General features: G+C 40.8%; 2 protein-coding genes and 1 pseudogene across 9 annotated transcripts; all 3 read right to left on the reverse strand.

Annotated features, from left to right (window-relative positions):
- Nucleotides 1–69: 69 nt before the first annotated feature.
- On the reverse strand, nucleotides 70–3,154 carry LOC146508292 (protein S100-A11-like; annotated as a pseudogene). The gene is made up of 3 exons (XR_014876947.1): nucleotides 3,134–3,154; nucleotides 1,931–2,089; nucleotides 70–1,011 (listed from the first exon to the last, which is right to left on the reverse strand). The product of XR_014876947.1 is annotated as a protein S100-A11-like (transcript).
- A 2,027-nt stretch (nucleotides 3,155–5,181) lies between these two features.
- On the reverse strand, nucleotides 5,182–16,229 carry pbxip1b (pre-B-cell leukemia homeobox interacting protein 1b). Of its 7 annotated transcripts, none has more exons than XM_085176106.1 (12): nucleotides 15,764–16,229; nucleotides 13,920–13,998; nucleotides 12,219–12,294; nucleotides 11,211–11,281; nucleotides 10,322–10,715; nucleotides 9,340–9,582; nucleotides 9,137–9,160; nucleotides 8,469–8,521; nucleotides 8,136–8,249; nucleotides 7,896–7,986; nucleotides 5,701–7,552; nucleotides 5,182–5,568 (listed from the first exon to the last, which is right to left on the reverse strand). In XM_085176106.1, the coding sequence occupies exons 2-11, from the start codon at nucleotides 13,968–13,970 to the stop codon at nucleotides 6,024–6,026; spliced, it is 2,646 nt and encodes an 881-aa protein (XP_085032232.1). In that variant the 5' UTR covers nucleotides 13,971–13,998; nucleotides 15,764–16,229; the 3' UTR covers nucleotides 5,182–5,568; nucleotides 5,701–6,023. The 7 variants fall into 7 exon arrangements, with proteins under 7 accessions (XP_085032232.1, XP_085032231.1, XP_085032229.1 ...); XM_085176105.1 differs by having other exon boundaries at nucleotides 5,701–7,555; XM_085176103.1 differs by having other exon boundaries at nucleotides 7,752–7,986.
- A 98-nt stretch (nucleotides 16,230–16,327) lies between these two features.
- Nucleotides 16,328–17,374, reverse strand: lenep (lens epithelial protein). Its single transcript, XM_085176121.1, has 2 exons — nucleotides 16,672–17,374; nucleotides 16,328–16,524 (listed from the first exon to the last, which is right to left on the reverse strand). The coding sequence occupies exon 1, from the start codon at nucleotides 16,999–17,001 to the stop codon at nucleotides 16,807–16,809; it is 195 nt and encodes a 64-aa protein (XP_085032247.1). The 5' UTR covers nucleotides 17,002–17,374; the 3' UTR covers nucleotides 16,328–16,524; nucleotides 16,672–16,806.
- Between the last annotated feature and the right edge of the window lie 1,310 nt (nucleotides 17,375–18,684).

Raw genomic sequence — 18,684 nt, forward strand, 5'->3', positions numbered from 1 at the left:
TCCGTTGTTCCACAAAAGAGTCTAAAAAAGCGTTTTTGATTACAAAAAACTTTCGGCCTTTCTGCTTCTGTTTTATACTCACACCCGCAACTTTGCTATTTTTTAAATATATACATGTATTATATTATATTGTTCTTTTTTTTCCTGGCACAACACAGTTTCTCTCAACAAGTAGGGACAAGAGCGCGCGCATGTTTTAAGCGCGTGTGTGTTCAAAGCCTTAAGAACAGACAGATGCAGTCAAGCCACACCCTGAAAGTGGTTCAAAGAGTGGAAAGATGGAGTTATGTAGCAAAAAAGAAGACCCCCCCCCCCCCCCCCACACACACACACACACACACACATACAGAGTAACGAATGAAAGACTGGACAGCAGAGAACACAGAACTATCCTGTTACATTTTATTCAGATTTCTTTTATAAGTTGAGATTTTTCCCTAAACACCACCTCTGTTGGCGTCCGGAGGGGAGATGATGATTTCCAGGAATTAGGAGGCCAGGAATGCGCACACAGAAACACACACACACACACACGGTTGTAACACACTACATTCCTATTCTGCAGTTTCATCATAGGACTGTGAGCACGCGGGGCTTAAAGCGTGTGTGTCTTCGCTGCGGGCTGGGATTTGTTCTAAAACCACCGAAACCGTGTAGTGTTATGTAAAAGTGACTGAATCTACCTGACAGCCTCTTGAAACATGTGAGGTGGAAATGAAACACAAAGTATTGACTAAAAAGCACAGAACTGTGAAACTGAAACGGGCTTTAGGGTGTTTTTCATCTGGCTGAAATCCCGTTTTTTTTTAACTGCATGGCACACAGGCGACACAGTAACACACAGAACTGCGAAAGAAAGAGTATTCGAGGACACTCTTATTGGCTAAACCTCCCAGGCTTGCTCGCAAGTTGCCCAATCAGCTGCCAGAATTCCAAGAAGTTGAGCTCTCCATCATTGTTCTTGTCCAATGAGCTCACAAGTTAGTCAATGGCAGCAGGGTCATCAGCTTTCTGCAGGAAAACAGGAAATCACATGTATCCAATATTAAAAAGAACCGTCTCAGTCCGTGGATAATGCAAAAATTCGGTTAACACTGGTCATGTGTATGGAGCGAGAGATCAGAGGCAAGCAGAACACACTGGCATGCAAACGAGTTTAAAAAAAAATCATGCTTCATCAGCAGAAGTGGTTTGGCACAGAACTCTATTGACTCTGTCCCCATCTAGTGGTCATTGCGATTATTACAACTATTCAAACAAGAAGAAGCATGTGGAATTTTCCACACTGGGGGTAAAGCAGACCTTTATCCTTCGAACACGTAGAGCACAGACAAGACAGTCTCAACAACACAAGACTTTGTTTTTGAGGGGGGGGACATTTAGCGTGAAACATTAAATGGAGATTAATATCCTGTCCCAATATGAGATGATGCAACTGCTCATTCATGGTCAAGATCACAGGCAGGAGAGCTGTTAAATGACTCAAAACTCCAGTAAGACTGCAACTGTTGATGAGAGCTCACATAGATGATGACTAACGCTTAATAACATCAGCTTCCCCCTTATGATTAATTTCGTGAGAAACAAAACTCAGTTTGAGCAAATTGAGTCTCCCTGATTATACTTTAATAATGAAACTGCGGGCCTTCAAACTGACATCTAAGTATGGTACTTTGTGTTGCATCTGGTCTTTTTTTCAGCGTAGTCAGCGTACAAGAAGTGCTAACAGTTAGTAGCCTGCAGCCTAAATCCGCATATTAACTGTCTGTAAGTACAGAACATTTTTGAACCAATAGTCAATACAAAAAAGAAAACAGGCATCTATAGAAATAGAAAATGTAATAGATACTTAAGTAAAGCCACCAACCTGCTGTGACTATTAGATCAATGAATAAGAGGTACAAATGAAACTACTGTGCACTGATTTTACCTTGACGAAGTTAAGGAGCTCTGATGACACCAGTCTGTAAAACTCATCTCTCCTCAGCGTGTCAGAGGAACCATCCCTGCCAGCATAGGCCTTGAACCCAGACACCAGCGCATGAATGGCCGACTCTTTTAAAAGAATATACTGAAGTTCAACAGGATTCTAACATTGATTTGGAATAAAAGACAGTGGAAACTCACCAGCTGTGTGTGTGTGTAGGTATTTGGTGAGTACAAACGTCTTTCTTCTCCCTTTGTACACTGCTGTTGACGGGTTAAGTAGATAAATCATTGGAATTGGTAAAAGTGTAAACCATATTTCCAAAGAAACCACAAATGTTTTTCCATGACGCAGCTGTGTTTTCAGATGCACGCACAGCATGTAGCCAATCTTTGAAGAAGGATGGATTACTAGATACATCATCTCATTCAGGAAAACCACCACAAGACTGAGAAGTGAAGTTAAGCGAGGTTAACATTAACATTCTGCACTGCCTGTGAACTATTTTTAATCATTTTTGCGGGTCATCCCAGTGCACAGACAGTTTATTTCCGTTGTTTCTTGTGAGTATGAAAATGTGGGCAGAATGCTGTGGAGAGCAAAAAGTAGAGCAGTACATCAGGTATATAATTATACTGTCTGTATATGGAAACTTTTGAATGAGGATGAGAATGAGGCACTTGGGTTTTACCTCATAAAACAATTTTTTTAAACTCTAAAGCTCTGACAGGATGTGCACAATTGGCATATTAGGGAGGCAGTTAGCACTAACAAGCACATCGGCTTTATCATCCAAATATCCCCTCTTCTAGTTTTTGTTTCTCTCCTGTATGACACACACACCCAGACACACACATCTTTATCCCCTTATACTCGAAAAAGCAGTATTTAGTTCTCCTCCTTCCATTCCCTTGGCTGTCATTGGGGAAGGAGAGTGTGGCAACTAACTCAAAATAAATGGCTTAGTGAGGGGGCTGGAAATTGCTTCCCTACACACAGTCTTAGAAAAGCATTGGTGCTTTCAGTGGGCCAATGCTTCTAGTTGTTTTAAGATTGATATCCTGGGACTGTAGCTGCAGGTGTATCTCTGTCTGAGGACTTGTCTTAAAGTTCTCAATTGCTATTTAAGTCTACAACACCAGCATTTGGCCTTGAGGCAAACATCATAGGCCTAAAGGTTTCAAGCTAAATATAAACTTAAATTACTGCCTTGGGGTTGTAGGCCATTCCCAACCAATCAATTTAGGCCCACATGTACCCACATTTATTATTAAATGAAGTGAATTCAGTAGATTAGTGTCACCAGTTCAGTTTCTGACCAAATTTAAGTAAATACATTCACAGCCTGTTATTTTGTAAAAGACTGTCCTGAAACATGTTCTCTAGAAAAATGACATGTAGTGGTGAAGCTGACCTTTGACCCTTAGGACATGAAATTTCACAGCTTAATTCATTTATCCTATTAGACATTGGTGAGAAATATAGTCACAATTATTGACTTTTGTTTAAGGTCACAGTGAAGGTCAAAGTGTTAGTATCCCATCTGAAGAAATTATGAGATATGTTGCTCTTGAGAGTACGACCTCTGCAGGGTTGTACAGACAATGCGCTGAACCATGACTGTTTCTGACGCAGGAAGGATACATGTGGAAAACTGTAATATTCAACCAGGTCCATCATCCACTCTCCTGTCTGAAACAAAGTGAGTGCTTGACTGACATGACAGACTCCGTGACTGAATAACATGAAATCACAGTAATCTATATGTCACTATCTACTGCGCTATTCTTTCTCACATTTGTTCCCAAGGGTGCAGGTAGTTATGCAGTGGTTGGCCTCACAGTAAGAAGGTCCTGTGTTTAAATCCACAGCTATTTTGGGCCCCATGCTGAGCCTGCACAGATACTCTGACTTCTTCCAAACCTAGACATGGGGTGAGGGTACTCGTGGTGGTGCATTCCAGTGTGCTCATAGTGCCAGTCCCAAGCCAGGATAAATTGGGAGGGTTGTGTCAGGAAGGACATTCTTTGCCAACTCAAACATCAAGAATGAGATTTCCATACCAGATTGGGTGCAGCTCAGGGCTACTAACGATCGCCTCTGGTGCTGTTGGCCAAGATCATGCCACCGGAAACTATGCTTCTGTTGGCTGAAGACAAAGGAAGAAATGCGTATATCAGACAAGGAGATGACTCAGCTGGATAAAGTTAAGAAAAATGGATGGATGGATGCACACAATAGGAAGGGACAATAGATTTAAAAAATATCCTAATTTCTTCTCTATTTAAGATTAACTTAAAATAACCAGGTATAAAGGCTGCTGATCTCTCTTTGCTGAAGCAAAGTTAATGAAACAGTTGATGTACACACTACATTAGGATAAATGTTCACTAACAAACAACTTCTTGTTCTCAACCTTGTAGAATTGTCTGTATCAGTGTGGCACAGCAAGAAAGGCACCAGAGCTCAATGCATCGAATAAGATGCGTTTGGCAATGTGGTGTGGTTTAATGGCTTGAACAAAGAGGTGGAGCAGGCTGGTTAAGGTTGGCACACAGCTACTAATCATGATCCCTCCTTTATAGTAGGTGTGGGCCCAGAGGAGTGACGCACGAATGAAATGCACTGAAAAGGCAGTGACGCTGCAGCTGGGGTAAAGTGTCGGAGCTGTTTGAGTCTGTAAATAGTGTAGAAAAAATACTGTGTGTGGCAAGAGCCCGTGGCTTATCTGTCATCACTATGGAGAACTTGTTACAGCGAGCATACACTTCAGGAAGTATTCTTTAAAGACTAAACAGGTGAGTTAAAGGAAGACAAAAAGTATTATTCATCACAGAGAGGAATTACATTTATTATTTTTAAATGCCAAGAACATGGGAAAACACAACTGTAATGACATTTAAAGTTCTCTGTGCCACTACACGCTGTGTGGCAACCTTTGAAAAAACAATCGCTATGGTGCTGAAGGCCTTTAAATCTGCTACATTTCACAAGTTTATCCACACGTAAAGAGATACAGAAAGTGTTTTTGAAAACAAATCTCTGAAGTACCATCACCAACCACAAACAAATGTTACAGTCATCACAAAGCAATAACTTAAGGACATCTGCACAAGCTCCACACCTGAACAGCAATAAACATGCTCAACATGTCAAAATCTCATGTGCCCATCAAGTCTCTATATTACACCTATAAAATAAGTTAATTAGACATTTGTAGATTTAAGCAAGTTCCTAAACACAAGCATAATGTATGTACAAACACAAGTGTCATGACTACAGACCCTCGCTCAATTCGTTCAGCAGTCCATGCTTAATTAACAAAAACAGCCATGATCAGCGAATAAGCAGATTTTAAAAGTGCACAGTGCCGCTTGCAGAAAATAGTGAAAGTGTAGTGTTTGAATAAGACTGTGCAGCATCTTTTAGAAATCTTATTGAGAGCAACAGTGTAAGAGAATTGTGAATAGCAATGACTTTCACACTAACGGACATTCACAGTAGCTGCAGGTGGTCGGTCCCAAATAAACAGCTGTAAGTAAATGTTCATAAATTTAGTGGGACTGTTTTAGGCTAGCAATATTTGTCTGTCACCATCTCTAAGATGTATCACACAGATTCTTAAAATATCAGACTCAGCACTTCACACACACACACACACACACACACACACACACACACACACACACACACACACACACACACACACACACACACACACACACACACACACACACACACACACACACACACACACACACACACACACACACACACACACACACACACGACGTACGTTCAAGCCCTTCCTATGTAACAGTGCATTAAGTGTTTGCATATGAGCACTCAAAAAAACAACAACAAACAAACGAAAAAAAAACAAAAAAAACAAAAAAAAAACCAAAAAAAAAAACCCCGCAAGTGGACAGCAGATGGAGGTAAAACACAAAAGGCCGTCCTGCAAAAACATGACAGGTTGATAAATGTATACTTTAAGCCTTTGTGGTCCAATAAGAAATGTTCCCTTTGAGTAAACCCTCGCTCGCTCCGACTCCTTTTAGCCACTTTTGACAGATCCATCAATTCTATCATTTCATCAGCCACGTCCTTGTCCGCTCTCCTTTCTCCAGTCCCCTTTGATTCTCTCCTCTTTCTCTCCAGCTCCTCCCAATGAAAACTTTCTCATGACTTCTCTCTCAAACTCCTCCATTTCATCCTCTATGGCGCTATCTTGTTCCCCATCCTCGTCCTCTTCCACCATGTCTTCTAAAATATCGCTCAAATCTTCAACAAAATCTTGAAAGCTCATCTGATCATGAACAAAAACTCCATCCTTAAAAAACTGCGTGGCCAGCTTTTTGAGCTCCTCTCTTTTGGAATCATCGACACCTGCCTGCTCTGCCTTAGCTAGATAGGTTTGGAGGATGGCCTCAAACTCGGGTAAGTGGACAGGGAGCAGCTGCTCAGCCTTTGCACAGGACTCCAATGAGTCGCACTCCTGTGGAGGTTTAGGACTGTGCTGGAGACGCTCTCTCTGCTGGACCCAGTACTCAGGCTGCCCCATGGAGGGTTTGCGGTGTGTATGAGGCTGCTGGTCTCCGAACTGATGTTCTTCCTTTTTGCCATGATTATTTTTAACCTTGTATACATCTTTGCTTTTCTGGAATTGCGATTTGTCTTTTTTCCAGTCTTCATTAGGCTTCTTCTCCTTCCTCCCGTCTCTCTCTTTTGATTGCTCCCGTTTCGACTGTTCCCACTTCTTGTCCTTGCTCTTCCATTCCTTATCGTGTTTCCCATTTTGACTCTTCCGCTCATATTCATTCCATCGCTTCCTGTCATCTTCCCTTGATCCGTCTTTGCCATGATTTTTACTGCCTTCCCACCGTTTCCTTTCATCCTTTTCTTTCCGTGCTTTACCCTGAAGTTTGGCATTTTTATCATTCCTCTCAGTGCCTCTTCTCCACTCTCTCTCTCCTTTCTCCTTCCACTCTTTATCTTCCCACTGCACTTTGCCACTTTCTTTAAAGCCGTCTTTCAGCTTTTTCCATTCCTTTTGTTCTTTTTGTCTCCCCCCATGATCCTTTCCTTCCTTCCAGTGCTTGTTCTCCTCCTTACCTCCCAATTGTTTACCCTCATTCACTTTCTCATGCTTTGGTCTTTTCCTATCGACATCTTCATTCCATTCTTTTTTCTCCCTCTTTTCTGTCCGCTCTCTTTTTCCTTTCCCATCTTTCCATGGCTTTCCTTCATCACCTCTGCTAGTCTTCTCTTTCTTCCAGTCTTTCTCCTTCCACTGTTTTTCCCCTTCACTATGCCTCTTCTGTCTACCTTCCTTATCAAACATTCCTTGCTCATGTTTTTCCTTCTTCCATTCTTTTTTACCACCATCTTTATGGCCCTTTTTCTCTCCTTCCATCACTACAGATTTTTTTCTCTCTTTTCCCTCTTTCTGCTCGCCCAAGTCATAACGATCTCTCTTCACATCTTTCTTTTTCTGCTTTGGGTCATCCCGTGGATGCTTTGTCTGTCTCCCTGTGGATCCAACCGTTTCCTGCTTGCTGTCCTCTGGCTGACCAGGTGGGGGCAATGTAGAGAGCTTCACGGAGGCTTGAGTTGTCTGACTGCCTGCTGGAGCAACCACAAAAAGTCAAAGTTAGAAAAAGAAAAAAAGATACATGTGTGCATTGTGTTTCAAAAACAGAGAGAAGAAAGCAAATCACTAAATGACTAATCTACTCCCAAGATCTCTTATAACTCTCATCCTTCTACATCTCCTACTCTCCTCCACATCCCCTCCCTTCTTCCTCCCTTGCTCCCTTTGTACCTGAGGAGACTTTTAATTCTGTCACAGTGGATCTCAGAGTTTCTAGTTCTTTCTGTAGGGCCGGGAATGACTCCAGCTCTTTCTTCATCCTCTCATTCTCTTTCTGAAGGACAGGAAGAGAAGCAATCTCTGTCTTCAACCTACTGTTTTCCTTCTCCACCGCCTCCCACCTCAGCCGCTCCTTTGCTCCCTCTGCTGCCTGTCCCTGGGCTACTTTTAGCTCCTCGTTCTGTGCCTGTTTAAAGAAGAACAGAAAAAGAGGGTCCTTAGAGAATACCACACACTCACTGACACCTTTATCCACAGACGCACATTTGTATAAATACATGTGTATTACTGTACACACGCAGAGGAGACGAGGTGAGAGACAGAATGGAGTCACACCTGAAGTTGGGCTTGGAGCACAGAAATCTGCTCATTCCCTTTGGCTAGCTTGTTTAAAAGCTCTGAATTGTCAGCATCTAGTGGGGACGGAGGAGCCTCTGGGTTAAGCCACTCCTGTCAACAAACAGAATTACACATCTTCTCAAATAACTATTGTCAGGTGGAGGAGTGGAGAAGAAAAAGAGGTGTTAATGGAACGGGAAAGAACAAGTCACTGTACAGTAAAAAAAAGTTTTGTTTTTTTTTTAAATTGCCATACTCATTATACAGTAAATAAAGGTTGGACTAGAAGAAACAGAGACACAGTGGAGAGAGAGTAGACATTACACTGACCCGTTTTCTTGGTAGCTCTGTATCTTTCAGATCCCTTGTACTATAGTCGCTCTCTGCAACGCAAATATTAGTTTCAATGCGAGTAATAAATTAAAAATAGCATGCAAAACAAACACACACACACACACACACACACACACACACGTTACTTTTCATAAAAAAAAAAAAAAAATGCAATTACCCAGAAACAACATGCATAAGGTTTCTGACAGTAAAATGAAATTCAGCTGAACAGAAAAGAAGCATTCATAATACACTTCATTACAAATGCATTTGTAAATGCAATAGAAAAAAAAAAAATGTATGGATTCCTTGGTGAAGTCCTCATGAATCCTGTTTTCAGCTTTACCTCATTCTCACGCCTTTGCTTTTCAAACTGTACGTCAAAAATCAGGTGACTGAGCTTACAGGCTTCTAAAGCTAATATTTACCAACTGTCGTTCTTGGTCCCTTCAAAGCAACAAGGTTGTCTTTTGACAACACCTACACCAAGTATCAGGACAAAACCCCACATTTAACAGCGTAAAGAACTTTGAAAGCTTTTTTTCTGCAAAGTATTACATGCAAAGGCTTTTTTCCTGCATGCATCCTCACACATGCAAACATGCTGTGGCCAACAAAGACTTAATTAGATCAGTGACCCACACATACACACAGAAAGAACCTACCCTCATCCAGATCCATGAAGATACCTGCATGTATAATACACCTCAGTCTCGGAGCATCCTTCATCTAATCCAGTGTTAGTTACTTTCTATTCTTTTAAGCTTTTACCTTTACAATATAATTTTAAAACAGGCAAACAGCTTCCCAAAAAAATCTAATGAAAAAAAAAGAAAGAAAGAAACGTTAACCTTCGTAACATGCCTACCTGAGAAAAAAATGGTGCCAAGGCCTAACAGAATGAGAGCACCTAGGATGCACTTGTTCACGGAAAACCCGCTGTCGTCTTCTCGCTGGGGGAGCTGAAATTCTTCCACTTCCTCTTCCTCTTCTCTTCTTCCAATCTGCTCCAGAGATGCTAAAAGGGACCTTCTCTTCCTCACCTCTGACTCTCCCTCCTCACCAGCCTTCTCGGTCCTCTCCTGACTCACTTCTGAATCTGCAGGGGGGTCTGAAGGGGTGAAAGACAACAGTATTAAGGTGCAGTTCTACAATAATTAAGTTACAGGAACACCTCAAATATAAACTGAAAACACCACAACAATATGCAATCAGAAATTTCAGCCCCCAGCAGAGTAATTATTTTAAGCACAAAGTTGCAGTACAGATATTTCTTGCTTTTATATAGCTGATATAAGATAGCACTGCAGCTAAGCAGAGTATGCTGGTTAATTTGCTCCACTTTCTTATATTTAAACTCAACAAATCAGTCTGGCTTTGAAAGAAAAGAGCAATAATGATATAACTGGCTCTGTAAAGACATCACTAATGCTGAACTTTACTTTTTAAACACAAATTGTTAGGGAAAAAAAAAGTGCAGAACAGAGTAAAAGAAGACCAATCATTTGATGGTGCAGCAGTAAAAAGTGACAAAAACCAAAACCACTACACTGCAAAATATTTTAAGTGGTTCCTGTCCCTCTGAAGCCAATTTACTTCTGCAGGGTGTCATGTAACTAAAGGTTTCTGTCACATCATGCTCCCCTCCACACACAGCCTCTCCAGACAACCTCCTGGCCCAGATACTGAAAAAGTCCATAACCAGGTGTTCCAACAAATACACTTCAAACACAAATAGAACATGCGGCTTAGTCTCCAATAGCAGAAGAGAAAGGCTGCATGCCATGTATACAGTGACATACACATAAAGTTTTTCAGTAATAATGACCCTACTTTCGCCCTGTTCATACCCGTTTCTTTTTCCAAGTCAGTTGTCTTTAGATACGCATCTGGCACCTCCCCTTCTTGTTTTAGCTCCTCCCCATTTCGCAGATGCTGCGTTCCTTCCACCTGCACACACTCTGCACCTCCAAGAGTCTCTGTGCTCAACGGTAAGCGTGGGGGCTCATCAGGGGAAGGAGCTACATGAGTGTAGGAGTCAGAGTATGAATCGGGGTCAGAGCTGCTTTGCGCCGGGCCCTCAGGTAGGCCCCCTGCCTGGCTGACTTCATCACTGCCATGGTTCAAGTTGCTGGAGACTTCCAAAGAGGAAGGAATGGGGTTATCCATGACAGAAGTGGGCACAGAGGTGGGCTGATCTGCACTCAAGCCTCCACTTAGCTCTGCTGTTTTTTCTTTTGGTACCTGGATATAAGAATAAGGTCATAAAAAAAAAAAAAAAAAGTAGTTGAAAGTTTTTGCACTTCTTATAGTTTGGCACTTTTGGTTAAAAGCCAAGCAATACAAGTTTGGTCTTAAAGGTTTAAATGTTATTTAAAACAGAAATATTGTGTTGTGTTATCTTTAGCATGAAGAACGCCATCTCTAAGCTACAGCTGAAATGAGTCACTTTCCAAATCTGAGGAACAAATGAGAAGGATAATGCTGCTACCTGAAAAAAAAAAAAAGGCAAATTCTGTCCAATCAGAATCAAGCATTCTCACTACACTATAAATAGTTTTAGTATTTATTCTCTGAGCATTCAAAAATTAGCAATCATTCAAGCCCCGGGATTATTAGAAAATTAAAACGTGGGAGAGGAGAATGCTTTCTTTGGCCAATCAAGGCTACACATTCAGCAAAGCCGCGTGACAAATGGTACTGTTACAGAACAGAACATTGCATGTATTGCTGCCTTACTAGGTAGTTCTCCACAGGGAGCCCTTCTGCAGACTTTGCACCATTTGCAGGCTGGTTGTTGTCCCCAGAACCTGGATCAAACACAGACACAGGAGGGAGGAGCCATTTAGGGCAGCAGTTCAACATTTTTCAATCCTGACTCTTTGAAGTGGAGCAATTCCTACTCGTGACACCAACACCTGCCACCAGTAAGCACAGGCAAGGTGAAAAGCAGTGGTGATGAGGTGTATTTTTTCTACTTTACCAGTTGTTTTCTTTGATTACAGTCGTTTCTGATTGCTTAGGTAATAACTTTGCAATAATAGCTGGAAGGCTCAAAGCTCTAATGCACTAACTGCAGAATATTACATCAAGCCAGTAAAACTATTTTTGAGACACTCTTGTAAAAATTGAATTTATACGTTAAACCCAAACCATCGTTTAAAGAACCTCTTGAAGCACCAACTACACACTGATGTAGTGAAACACACACTTGCTTTATGTTTTCTGTGTGCAAGGCATAGCAGCTCGCATTAATCAACTGACATGTGTGTGTAAGTACCCATGTTTGCATGTATGCATTTTCAGAACCTTACTTACCTTTATTTCTGCACACTATCAACAGAAATAAAGGTAAAAAAAAAAAAAAAAGGAAAAAAAAAGAAAAAAAAAAGTATAATTTTGCATTTTAAATATGCAAACACTCCTCAAAAGACATTAGCAGTAGAAAAAAACAAAACATTTCCAAGGAAAATACAAGAAAGCCAGCCAAATGTCATTCTCTGTGTCAATCCAGACTCACAACTTTATCCACATCTCATGGAAAGCATCAAATGAGTGCAAAGCAATCACTTGCTTTAAGTTCTGCAAAAACATTACTATAAATTTACAAACTGCCTGTAAAGCAGAGAAAGCACATTCAGTTTGCCAAACTTGGTAAATGCACTTGCTACAAAAGTTAGTATTTTCAGGTATACTCCGATCCTAATGTGGATATGCGATTGAGAAAATGAATGGATGTGAAGGCACCTGGTGCGGTTGTATGGCTTTCTCCATGGTACTCCGTCCCCATTATCACAGGCTTCAGGGTTTCAGCAGCAGTTTCCTAAGAAAGACAAACACCCAGTCAGAGAACAATCCAATGCTGTGCAAAATATTAAGCCACCCATCAGGGTGCAGTCATTTACTGCAATGTACAAAACACACATTATATAAAACCAAAAGCAGTCTTCTTGAAGGACATTCAAAGCTCTTCTTTGGGTGTTGGCTGCCTTTTGTTTTGTTCTCTGTCCACATGATACCACACTGCTTTAAAAATGTCTGGACTCAAGTATCCTACTATTACCCGGTGGCTTAAAGATGTCATGTTTTTTTTTAAAACTTGAAAAAATTAAATATACGTTGAGAGGTTGCACAGCCAAATTTTTTCACAAGTGGCAACCCTTTATCTCTTATTTTGCTAGTCTAGAGGTATTGCCTGTTTAAATGTACTTCTGCTACTGTTATATTCCTCTAATATGTTTGATGGTTGTGTTGATCTGTGTGGGACGGGGGGGGGGGGGGGGGGGGGGTTGTCTTTCTTTTAGAATGCGTTGTCTTTTTTTTTTTCATATATAAGTTTATTTACTTAGAAAAATGAAGAAAGGTTGATTGTATTTCGGTAACTGCAAGTACTGTTGTTTTCTTTTTTCAATAAAAATATTTTCAAAAAAAAAAAAAAAAAAAAAAAAAAATGTCTGGACTCTGGAGGCCAATTCATAGCTGAGTGTTCCACTGTGTGTTTTTCTATGCAAATATGCCTTTACTGCTCCATCAGTGTGTTTGGGATTGATTACTGCTGTTTTGATGTGACCCATAAAATTTTACATTTGGATTTATCACTCCATAAGACTTGCTGCCATAAGTTTCAGTCCAGTTCTTGTGTAATCCAGCAAATCTCGACCTTTTCTCTGCGTTTTCATCTCTTAAGAATGGCCTCTTGACAGCTACCCTTTCACTGAGGCTTCAGTGATCAAGTGAAGAAAAAGATGCTCTCAGGTCCTATGTCAGGATACACTGCACACCATGTCAAGATCTGCCAATTTTTTCCCCTAATAGCTCTCTGGAAATCATGTTGGTGCAATAATGATTCAGTGGTAAGTGGCTTAACAAATAAACAAAAAAGAAAATCATTAAATTACAAAAACTGGACTGAAAATGAGTGAAAAGGCAGCCAGTGTCTGAAAGAGCTTCAGAAAGCTTGAAAAACTTTTAAGACCACTTGAAAATCAAAGAAACCTCCCAGGTGTTTCATTTTCAACACCAATACCAATTTTGATATTTAGCGAATTAAAAAATCTAATATTACATTGTATTTTTTTCTTTCAGACTTATGAAGCATAACTAAATTTCCCACAACATGTGTTATCTGTAGTTATGGACGAGTCCTTACTGAGAAAATATGGCAACTTTTAAAGATAAAACAAGATTCTTTATATATTCATTTAGATATTGTTACTGGAATAATAATGAGTGACTGAGCATTTAACAGGCTCACAAATGAGAAGATCTTATAATAGTTTGCCTTCCTGAATACTAGTCAAATCAGAAAGATCAAGACAGACTTAGCACAGAAAACAAACTTCATATTTAGGTAACCGAAAGAAAATAAACTGAGACCAGTAATTTTTTTAAATAAAGCATTTTGTTTAAAGCCTGTGTATTCCAGTGCTCTATACAGAGCGATGATACCTCAGGAGTTAGGATGGTCCAGCTGTTATTAGCACTCCCAGTGCCAGACATGGCCCCCAACAGACTTTGCGGTTCTCTCCTGCAACACAAGAACAACATAGAGAACAATGTGAAGAGCGTATATACGTACACCCTGAATCAAAGCCATGCATATTTTACAGTTTCACTTACAGAAGAGACAACTAACAATGTGTCACTAGCTTACAATTACAGCAACAACATGAGGACTGCAGCTTTAAGAAATTTACGCTCAATGTTTACCCGATTTGAATACAAGCCTCTACTACTCAGCCTCACCCATTTTGCCAATAAAGGTCTGACTGTAATGTGTTACTGAGGTCTTTGTGCGAGTGTGTGCATTTTGTATGTGAGCAGGAAGTCTAATTCCCTGGGAGCATTCAGTTCTTCATTAGTAGTTTATGTGTGTTGTGAGCCTTTTGGCCAGCCTGGCTTTTGACTAGCTGGGAAATGTTTTGGCAGAGACATGGGTAACTAAGGCCGGCACTACAATGGGCTGTCCATTTCAAAGGTACTGGTGTCTTAAACAGAGGTCTACAAATGAGCACATTTGTGGTGTACACTATATCTGCCCACTGCTTTGGAATCACTGATTTTACAGTAAGATCATTCATCTTAGCTGCCACCACAGTAGTTGAGAAAATTATCTCCCATGTAACCACTTCAGTGTCACCCCCTTGTTAGGTGGAAGTGTCAGATATTAGATTTTTATAAAGCTTTTCCTTTCAAATTACACAAGGTAGCATAACAGCACGACATATTTATATGCATCCAGTCTAGTTTTGTATGAATGCTGAAAGAACGAGGCACTTAAGTTAATACCACACTGTCTGGGTAATGACACACTTCACTCCCCAAATTCAATTCTCTCCCAGCTCTGCTATTTAGGTCTCCTAATCGAGTGCCTCCCAAGAGAAGCCTACTGAATCTAGCCTGGGGCCCAAGGAGCATTGTGGAGCATATAGTGGAATGGTTTAAATAGATGCCAGCTAAATATAGCTACCATGAGATTGACTAGAGACAGACAGAGGGAGCATGCAGGAGATGGCCATGGGGAATAAAATAGAGGCAGAAATGTATTCTAAGGACAGTTTTAAAAAGGATTATTTTACATGCAACACAAGGGAGGGAGAAAAAAAAATAACATCCTGGTCTGATCTTATTCACTGATCGGTACGAATAGCATTTAATTTAACCTTTAAGCTCTAGCTGTAGGAGTCAGTGCAAGATCATACTTTCACAGTGCACGCGTCTAATCTCAGTTTATCTCTTCAGACATTAATCTGCATGTGTGTGTTATCTTCCAGAGACTAGACTGTTAATCTTTTTCTTTTTTTTCTTTCTTTCTTTTTTGCAGCGTCTTTGCCTCTGCATGGAAAAATTACCAAAAAAGGTCAAGAGATAAACTACAAGACTTTCCATGGGGACAGCCAACGCTGGGCTGCGAGCTAAAGCCAGCTCCACACACAGCATCACCGCTAAAAGCAGACCGCTCTTATCACTATGCAAAAAGGGTCGGGGTTAGTTGGAAGAAGTTCATAACCTGCAACAGGAAATGCCATACGGCCTTAAAGAAGACAACAACATCTGGTTAAACTCAGAAATATCACTTCTCACATGTGGCGAGGGCCGCTGTTGGTAGGCTACTAAAGGCTTCACAAGCCGAAAGTTGTTGACATTAGTCCTTAAAAAAAACGTTTCCACTTCAACGACGTCTGCCGAGCAACCAGGAAAACGTGAACGTTTGCGACACAGAGGGAGAAGAAACGACACTAGAAAAGACGTCGTTATCTTGTAATAAAATCAAAAATACAGGTGAGTCTTACCGTGGTCTGTCACTTTACTTTAGACTTCAGAAGACGCCACAGACGCAAGCTGGGACTTCTTTGATTCTTCCCATCCAACTTGACAACTTATAACGTGCCTCCAAAACTTACTGAGCCATGCTCTTCTCGCCCAATCACAAAACGCGTTTGCTCTAGTCCCGCCTCTCGCTCATCCAATAACATATCGTCGTCGCTTCATTTCGGCTGGAAAGCTTCTAAGTTGATTGACATATATATATGTATAAATATGTAAGTGATGAAGGCTAAATTAATGTAAAATCAATACTACAGGTTACTGCTACTGCTACCCTGACATTAGACATGCTTGAGTTGATGGTTTCCATCATAAATAGAGCCTCCAGTTTAGCGATAATAATAATGCTCTTTTGCACACTCACTTAAGAAATACCAAGAGTCACATTAGATGCAAGCTAAAACTGTTTCATAGAAGGTATATTACTGACACTTAAGCATTTTTCTCCCTTTAAAGGTGCCTGTGCAGAATTACCTAATCATCAAATGACCAAAAGAAAAGAAGCAAAAATTCAGACATGTAGGTAATAATTTTTTCTGTTTATGAATTCCTTTATTTATTGCCACACCACTTTGTGTTGTACAGTGAACATCAGGTGAGCCACAGTCCTGGGAATCTCAGATCATGAGGGCACAATTCAGAAAACTCTAACCCAGTCCGGATATAAAGTCTGTATCATCTTGAAACCTGCTGGCAAGCTTCCTTGAACCCCAAAAGACCTCCCTTCCTATAGAGACACCGAAAAACAAAAAGCAAAAAAATGTTAAAGGGTTGAGTGGTTTTATGATTTTGATATTATTATTGATAGATGTATTAAACACTATAAATTAAAGCATGTAGTTTATACATAACAGTCATTCAAAACAAGTCATACCTGCCAAGGCTTTACCATATAACACTCCCATTTCTGATGAAATAAAAGCTGGTTGAAATTACAATACAGGACCCAGTGGAGAAACAAGGAAAAATCTGTGCTCTACCACTTGATATACCCTTTTCTCTCAGTCTGTCAGTCCAGGATCTCTTTGATGCACCAGCAGCAGAGGAGGAAATAGAGGCACTCCTTAACCGACTGGATAAAACTGTAGGCAAAGTTTCCTCCCAGGAAGTTCTTGCCTCGTCCCAGGCCCATGGCCATGTCCCGCAGGTGCTGTCCCAGAGAGGCGGAAGGCATGGCCTGGGGAAGAGGACGCTGGGGGTGCATGGCTCTGCAGAGAGGGACCACACAAATGCAACGAGGGCAGTCGATGAGAAGAACTGGAAGATGAGCTGTGACAAATGGAATCAGACGAGACCCATGCAACAGCTGAGCTCTGCTCCGTATTCCCGGCACGGTTCACTCCTCTACTTATAACCTCCTATACAAACTGCAAGCGCTCTCCACCCACATCTGGCATTTTCTGGACTGTCCTCTAGTTTCAAACGCCCGCTGACTGATTAAAGACCTTGTTTACCTTTGCTGTACTCAGTTCCCCAGTGTCGTATGATGCCCCCCTGAATAAGCTCCTGCTGTTCCAGCCACAAACAAGAGAGTTCCAGTAGCTCCAACACATTCGCCACGACACCACACTCTTTGTTCGGGTCAGCGTACAACAAACGCTCACATTTTCTCGTAGTGTGTGCTTTGTTTCAGTCTCTGCTGAACTTTTTTGATGTACACAGAGGGAGGCACAGCAAAAGGCAAACTCACAAAGCCAGATAAGTGATATATGTATTTATATATGCAATCTATATTTTTCCAATACAGGTGTAAACAGACACATTTCCCTAAAAACAAAACAAGACAAAAAGTATTAAAACAGAAACATAAAGTAATAAAAATCATTATCTGTGCACACTATTTCAAAAGGAACCTTTGGCTTTTTAAAAACACAAACCAAAAAGTACAACAGCATCATCAACACTACCACCATCACCAACAATAAACAACTAATTTTCTGAAAGGATTTTCATGCAACAAAGGCTACTGTGATGCACAATAATAACACAGAACCAGTTCACTAACGATAAAGAGCATCAAGTGAGCCTGTTCCAGCCCACACACACATACAACAGGCACGCACAGTAATGGCAGAACTTCTCTGCCGTTTTCCTATTTCTGACCTGCATAAAGCTGAACATGCAGACTGACCCGGCAGTCACTCGGGTATGTGTGTGCATACATGTTTTGCAACATGTTAGCCCACTTCAAAGTCTAATAACTAACAGATAGTTAAGGTTTAGGCTGAAAAAAAAAAATCCCTTCTCAAATTTTAAAATTTTAGCTTCAGTCTCTTCGACGTGTTCAAATTCTACATGAGCGACCTCTGTGCTGTGGTTTCTGGCTCTGTTATTTATCAAAGAAGTCATTAAATATACAAAAATGGAAACAATAACCCATCACTTAAGCTTATCAGTCAAAATTTTATGTTATTTACAGATGATCAGGAAAAAACCCCGATCCCATACCACCCCGACCCCCACTCCCCCCCAGATGGTGACATCAAGTATCTGTGACTGTAAGCTGAACGCGAGAACGTGCATCAGAGGAGATTGCCATCACTAGATCTGTTTGCGTGTGTTTACCGGAGTGTCATTTTTGCAAAGTTGTTGATAAACTGAGACTTTTTTTGTAAGATTCTCCTGTAGCTGACTACATTTGAATTAAGTACATAAGGTGACTGCATTGGAGTGACATGACTGCATTGAAGAAACAAGGCACGATCAAAAAGATATAAAACAAAAACAACTACATCATGAAGTGAGGGAGGAGGAAAACAGTAAACAATAACGTGAACGTCTCCCTCCTGATCCTCGAAAGTCTGTGAACATAGCACGCCGAGGAGCAACCTTTGGCTGAACATTTCATTGCTAGCAATATCCGTCTAACCTCGGAGCATAAAAGGTT

Source organism: Neolamprologus multifasciatus, chromosome 11 (genome assembly GCF_963576455.1).
Source record: "Neolamprologus multifasciatus chromosome 11, fNeoMul1.2, whole genome shotgun sequence".
Classification (NCBI taxonomy): domain Eukaryota; kingdom Metazoa; phylum Chordata; class Actinopteri; order Cichliformes; family Cichlidae; genus Neolamprologus; species Neolamprologus multifasciatus.